Source organism: Falco cherrug, chromosome 7, assembly GCF_023634085.1.
Source record: "Falco cherrug isolate bFalChe1 chromosome 7, bFalChe1.pri, whole genome shotgun sequence".
NCBI classification, from domain to species: domain Eukaryota; kingdom Metazoa; phylum Chordata; class Aves; order Falconiformes; family Falconidae; genus Falco; species Falco cherrug.
Genome location: NC_073703.1, coordinates 28876457 through 28890970, shown reverse-complemented (window position 1 = coordinate 28890970; position 14514 = coordinate 28876457). Strand labels below are relative to the sequence as shown.

The following is a 14514-nucleotide window of genomic DNA, read 5'->3' as shown; positions in this document are numbered from 1 at the left end:
AACGTTATTTCAAAAGTGCCAGGAAGGATGCAAAGGTCAGAAAGAACTGCAGGAGGGAAGAAGGACAGTGATGGAATGAAGGGAAAAATCAAGATAATTTCACAGACATGTAAATGTTAATATAGATATCTAATATATATACATATATATATATATATATAATGTGAGAGCAAAAGAGTGAGTCTAATGATGTCTTTCTGTAATCACATACCTGCTGGGAAATGATCATATCCAAGCTGGATTAAACTTCCATTGTTAATGATGGCAATGAAATAAAACAGTACCAAAAACTAAATCAAGTATCACCATACCATACTCAGCAGTAAGACCACACTCAAGTGACAGGGACATCAAGCCTGTAAGTACAGGTGCAGGGAAAGGGACCCCTGTGCTATTGGAGAGGGATCTGCCCCAGGCGTAGGTGTCAGCAGGATGGATCCAGCTGCACTGTGTGTCTTCTGTTGCTGACAACTCTTCCATTACACTGTACTTAACACCAATGTAAACAGGCAGTTGAAAAATTTAGTCCATCCAATACATACTCCCCCCGAGATTAACACATGAAATCCAGACCCATTTTCACATGATAAAAGAATGATTTATTAGAGCAACTTTATGATAAAATTATATAAAATAACAATTTGTTTTTTTAAAGACATCCACAATATCACCTTGAAACAAAATGTACAGATACTGCCTATAATCCAAACAAAAATAAATTACCATTCAAAAAAAAAAAACAAAAGCAGAAAAAAAATCAGGGCAGGAGAAACAAATCAACTTTATACACAGTATTTCAGGAGGGTGTGGAACAGAGATAGTCATTAATCGATTCAAGTTATACAAACGTGTTTCAGCTTTACTCTCAGACAGCTCAGCTTGCATTTGTGTTGCATGCAAATGGAATGATCCAGTGAACAGTTCAGAACAGCAGAATCAGCAGCATAACAACAGCAGAGAGTGAAATAGGCACAATTCAGCACAGGGCACATCGAAAGTGAACAGGTAGTTCTGTCTGGTCTTTGCAAAAGTTATACACATTTACAGAACTTCAAAAATAGCTACTGTGATCTGCAAGACGAGAAAAAACTAGTAGAATCTTGCACTTAAATACTTTACACTTTATCTTCTTTTTTTTCCGTCTCCTCTTTTTTTTTTTTTTTCAGTAGGCTGTATGTAAACATTCCATTAGTTGTACCTTTACTAAAATACTCAAAGATGATGCAGACGTTCTTTCCTCTTGGAGCATGACCATGACATGACATCACCATAGATACAGTTAGGTCCTCGCTCACAAAGCTTGTACACATCCTCCCAGGAATTTACATTCACACAATCAGAACAGAGTAAGTTTTTAACATCTGAAAGCATCGAACTGAGAACACTGTTTTCAAGTATAGTGGAAGAGCTGAGGGCTGGGATTTTGAAAGGTACTCATGGCATCAGGCACCCAAAGCATATGGAAACCCAAAATGACCTGAGCACCTGCTTCCCTAAGACTTTGAAAATCCCACCCTTTGTTACATTTCTTTAGTCAGATACAAAACACAGGAAAGCAACATGGTATGGTCAGTGTCACCCCTGTCAAGCTCAATGCAAGGCCCATCCATAGCTGATGGAAGCCAACAGGTATCTTGTGGACTGACCCTGGGCCACCCCGATACACCACTACACACCCGTTAGAGTCACACTGGAGCCGCGCAGAGGTGTTTGCATGGTTGCATACAGTACTGCTTGTAAGAATGAACAATCAGCGAAGGAGTAATAGTCAAGTGGCTAGCTCTTTGGCTTATCTGGAGCAGGCAAGTGCGAACGGGGTGTACTTCAGAAGCAGTGAATGCAAGAAAAAATATGTTGCATGTCATCGTTGATTAGCAAACAGTTTTAACTGCAAAGATCCAAGGATGAACTTTGTGTCAGGACACAGAAACATTTTACAGTTTGGCTGATTCACAAACAAATCAAGCTGGGCATCCTCCCCGCCTTCACACACACATATCCGAATTCTAACAGACACCTACTGTTGCATCTTTAGTCACTTGAAGAGGTACCATATTTTGCGGGTTGATTTAATTGATGTAAGGTGTCTGTGGGCGCTGCCTCAAGTTCAGAACAGAGCAACCAAGGAAGAAAATCCACCCCTGATGTGTTCATCAATGAAAGAAGAATCAAGCAATTTTTAAGTGAAAGTAAAAAGAACTTCCATCAAGGACATGTAGAGAAAAAAAAATAATCCACAAGAGCATAGCCATGAAGATGTGGAAACATTGTTAACAAATAATAATAAAAAAGATGTCTGAGTAATTCACTTGTGTCTACAGCAAAACGGAAACCAACACCACCACCTTATCTGTGAAGGTCCTGCAACTCCTAGTGAGTTAGGGTAGCACCTGTTCGGTTCAAACCCTAACCAAGGGCTTGAAAAGTTGTGTCTCATATCAGGAACAATGCCAACACTTACGATATTCATCAAGGACAGAGTCAGGTATTTCAAGAAAAGACAGATCAGAATAAATGACTGAACGAACACATTCAGATAGTGCATATGTTACAGGCAGAAGAACACCAAGGGCAAGTTCTTTTTTTATTCTGCACTCATCTACGTGAAATCCAGCAGATTTCTTCAAGGAACAGCATCTCCACATAAGCAGATGAGTCTTAAAACCTACTGGAAATCTTGGAAAGATAATTGCACCTATTGTTTACTAGCCAGCAATCTTGCACGCTCAAAAGAAACTAATGGCCTGATGGCATACTCCCATTTTGGGAACAATCCTGTTTCTGCTGAAATTACTAGAAAGCTCCCTCTGGCTTCACCAGGAAAGCGATCATGGTCTTCACTAGTAAGATTAAACACTCTGTGAGCATCCCTATTTATTTAAATTATTTTAACAGGTTCTCACTGTTACAATATTCTAGCAGAAAAGCTCAGGTAACTACTGAAGCTAACTAAGGAATCCACTACCCACCCCAAAATATAAAGCCAGCACACAAGAAGCAGTCAAGCTTGGGAAACCATTTTCACTGGTTAAACTATACACTGTATGAGGGCAAAGTGGAACTCATCTGCTCACCTTTCCCAGTAAGCATATCCTCCATGGCTACAAAAGAATTTCTTTACCTGATTACTGTTTATTGACCAGGAAGAATGAAAAAGGAATTGATACAAGACAGAGAAAACTGGGAGCAAACACGTCTGGAAGAGGTCCCCTCAAAAGCAAAACTTTTGTCCTTAAAGTAACAAAAATTGCTTAGTGTTTTGCAGTTTAACAGAAAGACAGAACACAAAAAACAACTTTAAATGAGAAATTGCTCAGTGCAACTGCACCCAATCCTTAGTGTTTCTAGGATTATAACAGACCAAAAATAAAATCCAGACAAAAATCCCAAATGTACCAAGCGCTTGACACTGTTGAATAGTTTCTGAGGAATACCACAGAACGGTGGTCTTCAAGCACTTTTGCATTGAAAAAAAATTTGTAGCAGAACTAGCCATAAAGGTGGAGCTACATTTAAGCCATTGTATTTTCAGTGCTGTCAAGTGAACGCTAGTTCACAGCAACTGTGCAATTGTGTTTATTACATGAGCCATTGGAACAGATGTTTTTCTTAGCAATTAGCTAATTGCAAACATCTTAGTCTTTGGCCCAGCCAAGAGCATTTGTAGCTAGCTCATTGTAAAAAGTCTGTATATTTAAAAAAAAAACCACAAAAAAACCAACAAACCCACAACCAAAAAAAGGCAGCTTCAAGACAGCTTTTGTACCAAAATCATGAAAATTTGGCAAGCTAAACTGTAAAATCTGAATTTTTGTACCTGCCCAAACTTTGGGCCTGAAACATCATCAAAAATAGTAACTGTATTAGTAGTCTTTACATTCATACCACTATTAAATTTTACACTTTCCCAAGAGGAAAACAAAGGGTTTATTCTGTCTCATTCTGGTTTTTGGACTGAAAAAGAAGGATTCACAACTTCAGTGTGGTTGCCTTTTTATGATTGCCAAAAAGGACTTCTCACACAACTGTAGTAAGAGTTTCTCCTAGAAACCCACAATATTGCACGATCATTCTGTCGGATTTGCACATCGATTCCAACAGAGTTGTAATGCTTCACTTATACACTTAAAAAAAACCAATCAAACAAATAAAACCAAACCAAACATAGTACCAAAAAAGTGGTGTTGTTTTTTTTTTAAATTACGCCTCATTACAACTGAATAATTATAAACAGGCCAATGCAAGAACACTTTAGCTTCGGCAGTATTGAATGGAGCATATGCAAAGCCTGTTTTCTCATGGCACACTGCAAGACTGAGTAATTTTCTAAAATCAGTTTGCCTCTATGCTGAATATGTGCTGCTCCACAGTGCTAGTCTTGTTTAAAAGGCATACACAGACTTTCCATTCACCCTCACAGCATAGATTATTTTTTTTTGTGCAACGTGTTAGCAATCTAAACAACTGCTCCACACAAACTGTCCACAAACCACTCATACACAATACTAATGCGACAGTAGATTACAATATGATAGCAATACAAAATATTGTATCAGATCACATATTTCTCTCCATCAGGAATGAAATTCGAATCTTGTAAGCTAGAAGACCCACAGTTCGATTTCTGTGTGTAGTTTCTCATCTGTGCTGGGGACAAAGTCTCCAGTGTGGACACAGAAGCGTTAGCAGTCCTGACTTTAGTGGCTGTAGATTGCTTAGCAGCAGAAGATGCTTTGTTACTGGCAACTACATCCAAGTTTCCAGTAGGGTCAATGATAGCATTTATGACTGGGGAGGGGGAAGAAGAAAAAGAGACATACACAGACATATTAGCAGCACTCAGCAGAGTTTCTAAATAAAATGAAGGCAGCAGAACTGCAGGCAGCACTCGCATTCATTTTAGTCATAGTATTTTCTTCATTAGTACCTTCAAGCCTAAGCAGCTTTAACAACCAAAACTTCTCCCAAACTGAAGCTACAGGACGCTCAACTTTCTGGTTAAATTGGAGAAAACAAACTAAAGCAGCCAAAGGGCAAGCTTTTAGCAGGACCCAAAATGACGCATGTATGCCTTGATTAATATTCTAGACAATGCAAGAGCTTGTCTTGCCTTTTCTACTGCACAGATCCATGTGCAAAACTCAAGTCCAAAAAGCACAGTACAGCTTATTGGCTGAAAGAGCTGCTAAATATTATTTCAGCAGAACAGACCTTTGTCAGTTCACGTTATGGGAATATGCTAATTACCACAAACAAAGCATTTCCACAGCAACAGCTTCCACATTTCAAAAGTCAACAATTTTCTTAAAAATTGGCAGCACAAGATAAATCTACTGTTCATTCCATATGCACACTCAACAGAGAGCACTGTGCTAACAAACTAAATTTCTGCATCCTTTCCCAGCTTTCACTGGCAAATCAAGTCATATTATTTTGTGCAACTTACTGGCATTTGAGAGACAAAAAGAACACTTTAAATGACCAACCTTCAAGTTGTTTTTGAACTCTTCTCAGCTCCTTCAGGATAGAACTGATTTCCTAGAAAGAAAAGCATCAGAATGGGAAATTAAGCAAAGTACTCAACTGTCGAAGGAATCTAGTCTTAATCCTTCTGCCTCATCTGATCAATAAGATTCAAAGTCCATTCCAACCTTGCTTGTTTAAGAAAAGACAAAGCTAGTATCTGTATCGAGGTGCACTTGGTCAGTACACAGGGACCTCTGCTCTGCATCATTTCACCATGCGCTACCACACCACCCAATTCACAGTCACAGAGATTTTTTAGGTTTGAGATGCTAGCCAGATTAACTGTAAAAAGGCTCCCCCACATCCTCTTTAACACTAAATATTGGAAGATTACTTGTGAACTCAACTCCTAGACCAGACAAAGCAACTGGCCACATCTATACTGTGGTAGCACCCAGCCACACAGGTCCCGCAGAGTGTTACACGTACACTAGCATCAGCCGTGTTTGTTGGGTCCATGAGTGTCCTTAAATCCTTACTGGCAGTCCCCATCAATGACAACAGGAGGTCACAAGAGCACAGACAACACCCTAGGGCTGAAGCTTTTTTATTGCCATATTATTAAACTGTTACAGGTGAAGAAAACAAACGTTCATGATAACCACCTGTCTACAACTGAAGCTGTGGCAACCACATGGTAGGTGATGCTTTGGTAGATGTTTAAATGAGGCTTAATGACCCTGAATTTGAACATCTGTTAAGGGGCTGGGTCTTTGAAGATGAACCACAGAAGGGAGAGGATAAGAGCTCGTGAAACACAACAGCTGAAGGAATTCACTTTGTCACATTTCAAACAGCAACAACACACAGCAGTTCAACACATGCAAATGGACTAGTAATTTCAGAAACAGATTTGAGAAGGGCCAGAGGTTGTTGTTTTGGTCTCTTACAAAGCTTTCATGGACAAAAGCCTTCAGTATTTCACTTGTTTGCATGGTCTTACCTTGTTTGATGTCTTCAGAATTGGCACTTCATTTTCTGAATTAATTTTGGCCTCCATCTCCTCCCAGGTGCTTTCTGAGTTTTGAAACAGAATCCTGCAGCACAAGAAGCAGAGCAGGTCTTAAAGTTGCCATTCAAAAGCTGCTTGTTTAAAAGACTTCATTATCACAAGACGTGGCAACAAAGATTAGTGGATTAGCAACTGGACAAAGCACCTTTTAGTTGATTTAGGAACAATCTAAAGTCCTTCCCTAACTGGTGCCTTCTAGAGCAACAACAAGGTATGGAGAGATTTCACAAACTTGGTGACCTGCAGGCTTTCTGAGAGACTCGGGACAGAAAAGGAAAGAGGAGAGAATCCACCGATTTTCTGCTGTAGCTTTGCACAGGCAACATTTAAAAGTTAAGGCATCAAGAAGCATTACAAATCCATCATTAAAACTCCAAAGGCCAAACATATGAGGAAAAGACACGGCAAATAATCATATTTCCCCTCATTCACACACAGTTTCCTACATCGAGATTCCCTGCTTTCCAAGGAGACAATGTACTATCTTCCACAACTGTAAATCAACAAACTCAGCAGCAAGTCAACATTTCAGGCCAGGGATAAAAAGTTACTTACTTCATTTTTTCAGCTAGATTTTCTGTATTTTCACGGATCGTATGTGATAACTGGGACACTGGGTTCAACATCAGATTGTCAAAGATGACCTAAAACATAGGGGCAAATCAGAGAACTTTCAGCAAAAGCGGCGTATTACAAAAATGGAATTTTTTTTACAACAAACAATCTCCACTCAAACGTCTTCATTTATGTGGACGATACTTGAAGCTCAAAGGAGATTAAGATGACGTGTGGCTTTGTTGCAGCACTTTGGCAAAAAAGATTAATACTAACTTGTTCAGATTTTTTTTCTAGAGACAGAGAGACAGAGTTGTCTGCAGTAAGGTAACTACTTAAGCATTTCTGAAAGAAAAAGCTTAAGAGTTTCCAAGCCTCACAGGCACCTCCCCCCACCAAAAGCCCTCAAAAGCCAAATTACAATGCAAAAAAGTCCCACAAGCAGTCGCACTGAAACAATCTACTGTTATTTATATGGGTTCAAGCCACCTTCGCAGCCAAGTATCCCACCATGTTACATTCTGCTTTATTAAAATACACAACAACAACTCACCAACCCCCAAATATTCAAGTCCTGTGGCTCAGCAGAGCCCCCGGGCTTCTGCCAGGAAAGCCCACATCAGCTGGTGGCACTTTGAACCTGCACCTTTTATTCAGCCTTGGCACCTCTCCACATGGAAGTGAGGGATTGCTCGAAGTCAGGGGCAGGGCAGGGGCAGTACCAGTACCAGGGGCTCAGCCCAATTTCCCCCTTCGTTAGCCCGGCTCAGTCACACTCCTCCTCCAGAGCAGCGCAGTGACTGTGCTGGTCCAGCTCTCCCCTCCTGCCTGCTCTGCCTCAGCTTTTCCTTCCCAACCAGAGCCAGCAGGCAGAAAGCAAGCAGAAGCAACAGCCGAGCGTTGCAGCAGCAGCCTGCACTTCACTCTCCTGCCGCATCACCCCACTACCCCTCAGCCCAGCACCATCCCCAGCCTCAAGTTTCAGGCCAGTCTTCCTCACCCCTTAGCATCATCACAGTGATTTCCAGGTCACCTTGCTCTCTCAGCCCAGAAGAATCGCATCAAATTGCGTATGTTGGAGGAAGCAAATCAGAACAAGTGGCTTGCTCTCTGCACGGCATGGCACAGCAAGCCAGGTGTGCTACAGCACTCCAGCCCAGCTGCAGAAACTCCTCCTAAGGTCCAGATTCTGCCACTGCTGCTCCATGGGCAGCTCTAACCAGGATGCCAGTTGCAGAAAAGTAAGGTGCCATTAAACTATCAGTGCTGCAGATTTCAAAGCTAAGGTTTTGGTGTTTTTCTCTAAAATAGAAGTGAAACAGCCTAAGTAGGCTCCAACACTGAATGCCTCCTCCCGAAAAACAAGTGACCAAGCCTCAGGTTTTAGTGGAGTTTTACACAGAAAAGGAAACTTCCAGTCAGCATCGTCAAGAAGGGTGAATCTTTTTTTTTTTTTTCTTTTTTAAACACTGTTTCTATACCTACAATTCAGGGCTCTTGAGAGGTATTTTTGGTTTTGTTTTTGTTTTTGGTTTGCGTTTTTTGGGTTTTTTTGTTTTTTGTGGGGTTTTTTTTTTTTTTGAGTTGCCTCTTTTGGCAGCTTAGAAAGAACAGGTATACATACTGCAGCTTAAAGCAATGTCATATATAAAGTAAAGAAAAAGGTGGCCTGCCTCCTCACGGTTTCTTGTCCTCGTTTTTCTTGAAGCATCCTCTTCTCTATTATCGTTCATATTTTGGTCAAAATCCTTCAGTTCCACTGATCCTGGAGGCACTTTCTGGTAGTTCAGACTTGCTTCTGGAATGTGCTGCACCAACTTGGAAATAATGAGTAATGAGTCATTAAAAATTAGTAGGGAAGGAGGCACACAGGCACTCACTGCAGGTATTGCAGATTTTCAGGCAAGCCCCAGAGGAACACTGATTCATTTAAGTCTTGTTCAGACAGGTATGGGTTCCTAAGCAAATTACTAGACCCCAATCCTGCAAGCATGTCTACCCACTGGAGTCATCCTACTGAACTCAGTGGGGTTATTTTATAATTTTGAATCTTGCACGTGTACTTGAAAAGTACATCTTTGCCTTTTTTGAATTTAGCTAAAACTCAAAAAGGTCCTGTATTCCCATATCTCATGTTTTAATTTATCAACGCAACATTAAAGCCACACTAAAATTAATCAGAAACCAATTGGTAACACATGGAAGAGATGAAAAAGCAATACAAAACCACTGATAATGCAAATTAATTAACAGGAAGAACAGAAAAGATAAAACAGCTATTCCTGTTTGGTTGACTGACAGACAAAACCTCTAAAAGAAGGGCAGGAAAGTAACAGCGACAAGACAGAGATACAAAAATAATGGGATGGAAAGTGCACCTGAGATGGATATGCCAGCCGAAAAGATCTACGAGCAATCTGTGTTAAAACAGAAACAAAGAGATCAATGCTAGTGAGTGACTGTGGCAGCAAGTATCAGAGAACACATGGTTTGGGGTTATTTGGGGTTGACATTCCCAAAAGCAGATTCCCGAGGACCAGCACTCAATGCCCACCCCTGGCATGCACTGAAGCCCGCGTCCTGGTCACCAACCAGTTCTGCAGAGGCGGTCTCAGGCAGCTCCCCAGTTACTTGGAAACGGACCGTGCCAAGTGAAATCCAGCAGCCCTCCAAGCACAAAGAACAGGCTAAACATACGGCCAGGAGGCTCTTTGGTTGGCAAAGCACACAGCTCTTGCGAGGAAACCATGTGCCATCCAAGGTTCAGGCTCCCCACGCTCTGTGCAATAGCACTTGGGTTATACACACGCAGAAGGTATGAAATATTATGGTACAGGGGCACAAAAGCCAAAAACGCTTAGCTAATAAAGCTTCTCTTCTTTAAGCATCCTTTCATGAAGTGCAGAACCAGTAAGTTAGGCTGCTTACGGCAGTGAAACAGCATCAGGAAGGAATGAGATATTCCTACAGTCCAGCAGTTCTCAGCACAACCAGTTGAAAACACAGTGAGGACAGCACCAGCTCCACCACAACCAGGAGATTTTCATGTGTGACCTGGACTCTTCTCACGCTTTCTGTTCTGTCACGCCCACAAACATTTCCTCTAGTCATACCAATACCAGTATTAAGTTAAACAATAACTTCAGAAACTAAATTGGGCTCTGAAGTTTTTGCTATACATCATCAACTTTAAAAAAAGACCAACTAAAAGAATTTCACACAGAGCCAAAATTTGCAAAGTGGCCAGTGATTTGGAATGACCCACCTGACTACACCTGCAGCAGCTGCAATTCTTGACTGCCCAGCTCTGTAGAAAGCTGGATCCTGTAAAACTTACGCACCAACAACCCAAGGCATCCCAAACAACCTGGAGCTTCGGTAAACAGGATTCATGAAGATTTCACCCTTGCTGAACTCTGGTTTGGTTTGGTTGGTTGAAGAGGTTTTGCTTAATTTGTAGCAGTACTTAACTCAGTATGCCAAGAATTTAGGTTATTATAAACTATACAGTTGAAGATACAAAACCAAACAAAACTACCCCAAACATGCATTGGGGAAACTGAAAACCTCCCTGGCAAACATCCAAGCCAACACTACTCCTGAAAGGACAGAACATGAAGAATAAGGTTTACACCTAAGGCTCCATCTTAACTTTTAAGAGAACACTGATGACTTTAACCTTTAACCAGGCTTGTGTCATGGTGCAACGCAGCAGTTAAACACCACACAGCTGCTCACTCACTCCACTCTACTCAGTGGGACAGAAGAGACAATTAGGGAAAAAAGTAAAATTTATTGGTTGAGATAAAGACAGTTTAATAATGTAGAAAAGGAAGGAATAATAATAGTAATAATAGAATTAGAATATACAAAACCAGTGATGCACAATGCAATGGCTCACCACCCACCGACTGATGCCCGGCCAGCTTTCCCCCGAGTTTATACGCTGAGCACGATGCCATACGGTACAGCATGCTCCTCTGGCCAGTTTGGGTCACCTGTCCCAGCTCCGTCTCCTCCCAGCTTCTTGTGCCCCCCAGCCTGCTCGATGCTGGGGTGGGATGAGAAGCTGACAAGTCCTTGACTTAGTGTAAATACTTCTCAGCAACAACTGATACATCAATGTGTTATCAACAGTACTCTCATCCTAAATCTAAAACACAGCACTATACCAGCTGCTAAAAAGAAAATTAACTCTATCCCAGCTGAAACGAGGACACTTCATATTTAAAGGAATATAAAAAGCAATTCATTTGAGGCTGAGAAATGCTGTCCCACACACTGGTCCAAAGTGAAGTTTCTGGTAGGAATTAAACCCTAAAAATGATTCTAGCATCAGCATTTATTCTTCCCCACTTTATTAGAATAGGCATAAATAGCAGTAGAAAGTCAAGAACTAGCAGAATGGTATACAACACTGCAGGAGCCAGAGCAGTATAAGAAACAGTCAAACACAGCAAACAGTTCTTATTCATATACTTCCTTTTATCAGGTGTTTCAATACACTGCTATTACAACTATAGCAGCTATTTCTCATCACTGTCATTTCTTAGAATATTTTATATAAAGTTGTTTAATAAACACAAAATTCACAGCGCTTAGCATCACACACACTGATCTTCAGATATTTCCTAGCAACTTCCCTGCATTAAACCAAAAATAATTGTGTTGGCACAAATTCAGCAGTATTTAGACTGAGGGAAGCATGTCTGCCGATTCTAGTCCAGTTCCAAAGATGAGATGCACATTTATTAAACCCGTATTTCTTTTAATTGCTCCCATTCATAACTGGACCCCTAGGATGCACCGTTCAGGATCCCAAGCTATCTGGGATTCAACTCCACATCTCAGCATAGCCAGCAGAAATCCTGCTTATTTAACCTGTTGCTGGTTATCACTAACATAAGGCAGCTTCACTGATGAATGGTGGCATTTTGGGGGTAACTCAAACACCCCCCAGCACCTGGCCCTGCTGAAATCACACAACCTTATTTGGAGCGAGTCTAGTTAAAAGCCTTTACGGCGGTTTCCGCCACCACTGGCTGGACACACCAAGGGTTATCTGTCTTCATGGCTCCTGCCACTGCTTCTTCCTTCACGCCACTGCAAGATCTCAAAAACTGCTCTAGCAGCGGGTACTGCCAGGAGCATTACCTACAGCACAGCCCTACATTTGCTCTCCTGACTATTTTTATACTCCTGAAGGGGCTGACTGGCATGTCCCACCCAGCAGCGCCGCAAAGCCATGTAGCAGAGAAGCCCTCAATTTGGGTCCAAGCAATCCTGGCTTTGTGATCCTGCCATTCAGCATCACAACCACACACTTTGGAGCCCATCATTCTGCACAGAGCAGAAACGCCACGTTTCACAGGTGCCTCTTCCTCTACCAGCAGAGGACATAGTCCTCTGTATGACCTGACTTACGGTGGTACCCTTCAGTGGCACTCCACAAAAAGGTAGGTATGCTGCTTTTCTGGCAGGAACAGGAGTACGGGCATTACCAACCCACAGCAAACTTCCATTTGCAAGTCAGAAGTAAGGTAGATACGTCACCTGAACTGCTCGGAAAAGAATAATACAAAAGGCAGTTTTGGGGGTGTGGCGCTCACAAGGAAACAAAGCAACAGAACAACTTTATCTCAGAGCCTGATGTTATTGTGAAACATTTGTGCACTGAGGCTTCCAAAGGGCCCCAGGAAAAAAAAACCTTGCTGAGCAGGCTGCAGCTGACCTTGGCTTAACACAGCCACACTCCCTGATCTTCTGGTAATCTCCCTAAAATTTTGTTTTGCACCTTCAGTGATGATCACAGCAGGGTCACAGTGATGATCACAGCAGGGTCACAGTGATGATCACAGCAGGGTCACAGTGATGATCACAGCAGGGTCACAGTGATGATCACAGCAGGGTCACAGGGCCTCCAAGTACTCCCTTAGAGGGTGACGGGTTTGGTCCTCAGCTCTGAAGCCTGCTTAGGACAGGCCTGCAATGCTTACAACAGTGAGACAACAGGGGGCCAAAAGGCCCATCTGAACAGCAGACAAGAGCAAGCTGTGTATTTTTTTAAGCCCACGATGGTGGTAGACAGGAGAGAATTTAGATTTAAACAGCAGCATTTAGCAGCTGAAGCCTCCTGGTGACCTTGCAGCCAAGTCTGAGCTGAGTCCCTGTGCCACAGCACTGGTGAGCCGAATTAAGAAATTACTTCTCTTCTCCCCACTCCAGTGCATACAAACTGTGCTACACAGCCCAGGAGGATGCCACAGCTCCACTGAAGAGCTGGAAGACACTTCCCCAGCTAACTGCTCTCCTTGCTCAACACTCTGGCTGGAGAGCGAGTCCCTGGCCTCGCCCAACGACACAAAGATGGAGGGAAGGGATTCAGGTAAGACCTGCCCAGCATTTCAACAGCCCCGGCAGAAAGCCCAAAGCAGAGATACAAAATACACAGCTGGTACAGAGCATGTAGCCAGAGCACATGGTCAGTGCCTTGTCTGAACAAGGCGAGAGGCTCTGGCTCCTTGGAACAACGGCACACACCATCCTGTTCCTCAGATGCAAACTTCAGGGACCAAAGTCCAATCAGAGGCCATGAGATCTTTAGGAAATAGGGCTCCCTCTTGGCAAGGCCGGCTTTAGCACAGAGGAGGGCAAAATAAAGAGCACCCTAAACAGTCTGCAGTCAGTCTTGCTGGTGGTGCTTTTTAAGAGGATGGGGAATGAGGATTTTTCAGTGCTGCAGCAACTGGGGATGCTGCCCTGGTCTCCCCCCACAATTGTGCCCCACATACTTACGAGCATTCAAAGGCAGAGATTTCTGTCACTCGGGATCTTACCTCTTCTCTGGCCGATATGGTGGAAGCAGGAGTGTTGGGCACAGAGCTGAGGGAGGTGCTTGGTCCCGTCCCTGATGAACTCTGTGAGTCCCCATCTCCGGCAACATCATGAATCTCTCGGGCAAGTATGGCCACATCCTTCACCAAGGTTTGGCTGAGTCTAAAGCACGGGGCATGCAGCAGAGCCATTAGGACACATGATACAAGACTCACATTCATAAAATATAAAAAGAGAAGCCATAAAACATTTGTGGGAACTGTAACCTTTGCAGAGGCTAGGGAAAGCAGGTTATTTTGGGGTGCCTTGGCAGGGTGCCGAGAAACATTCTGGCTGCACACAAAATAAGTCCCCTCCCCTCCTGAACCGTGCTTTGAAGTAGAGATTTGATAAAAAGCAAATTCTAGTGACTACATGCTACCAGAAAGTATTGGAGACAATCCACACAGAAGCTTTAGTGTTATTGCTGTCCCACCCATCCACTCTACTTCCTTCAGGGGGTTTTTTGGGTTTGGGTTTTTTTTGATTTTTTTGGTAGAACTGTTTTTCTTCTTGGGACTTCTTTGTTTTCCCTTAAGAAGCCCATA

The 14514-nt window shown here is 42.5% G+C and overlaps 1 protein-coding gene across 8 annotated transcripts in view; it reads right to left on the bottom strand.

The window, feature by feature from the left end:
• Positions 1-576: 576 nt before the first annotated feature.
• CEP170B (centrosomal protein 170B) overlaps positions 577-14514 on the bottom strand; it is a 60512-nt gene continuing 46574 nt past the window's right edge. For 4 of the 8 annotated variants that reach the window (XM_055716278.1, XM_055716281.1, XM_055716280.1 and 1 more), the window contains 7 exons: positions 13930-14089; positions 9472-9510; positions 8767-8910; positions 7094-7182; positions 6470-6563; positions 5487-5538; positions 577-4788 (listed from right to left, as the gene is read on the bottom strand). In XM_055716278.1, coding sequence (XP_055572253.1) covers positions 4553-4788; positions 5487-5538; positions 6470-6563; positions 7094-7182; positions 8767-8910; positions 9472-9510; positions 13930-14089 — 814 coding nt within the window. In that variant the 3' untranslated portion in view covers positions 577-4552. The remainder of the gene's footprint in view (positions 4789-5486; positions 5539-6469; positions 6564-7093; positions 7183-8766; positions 8911-9471; positions 9511-13929; positions 14090-14514) is intronic. The other 4 variants (XM_055716285.1, XM_055716279.1, XM_055716282.1 and 1 more) reach the window with 2 other exon arrangements.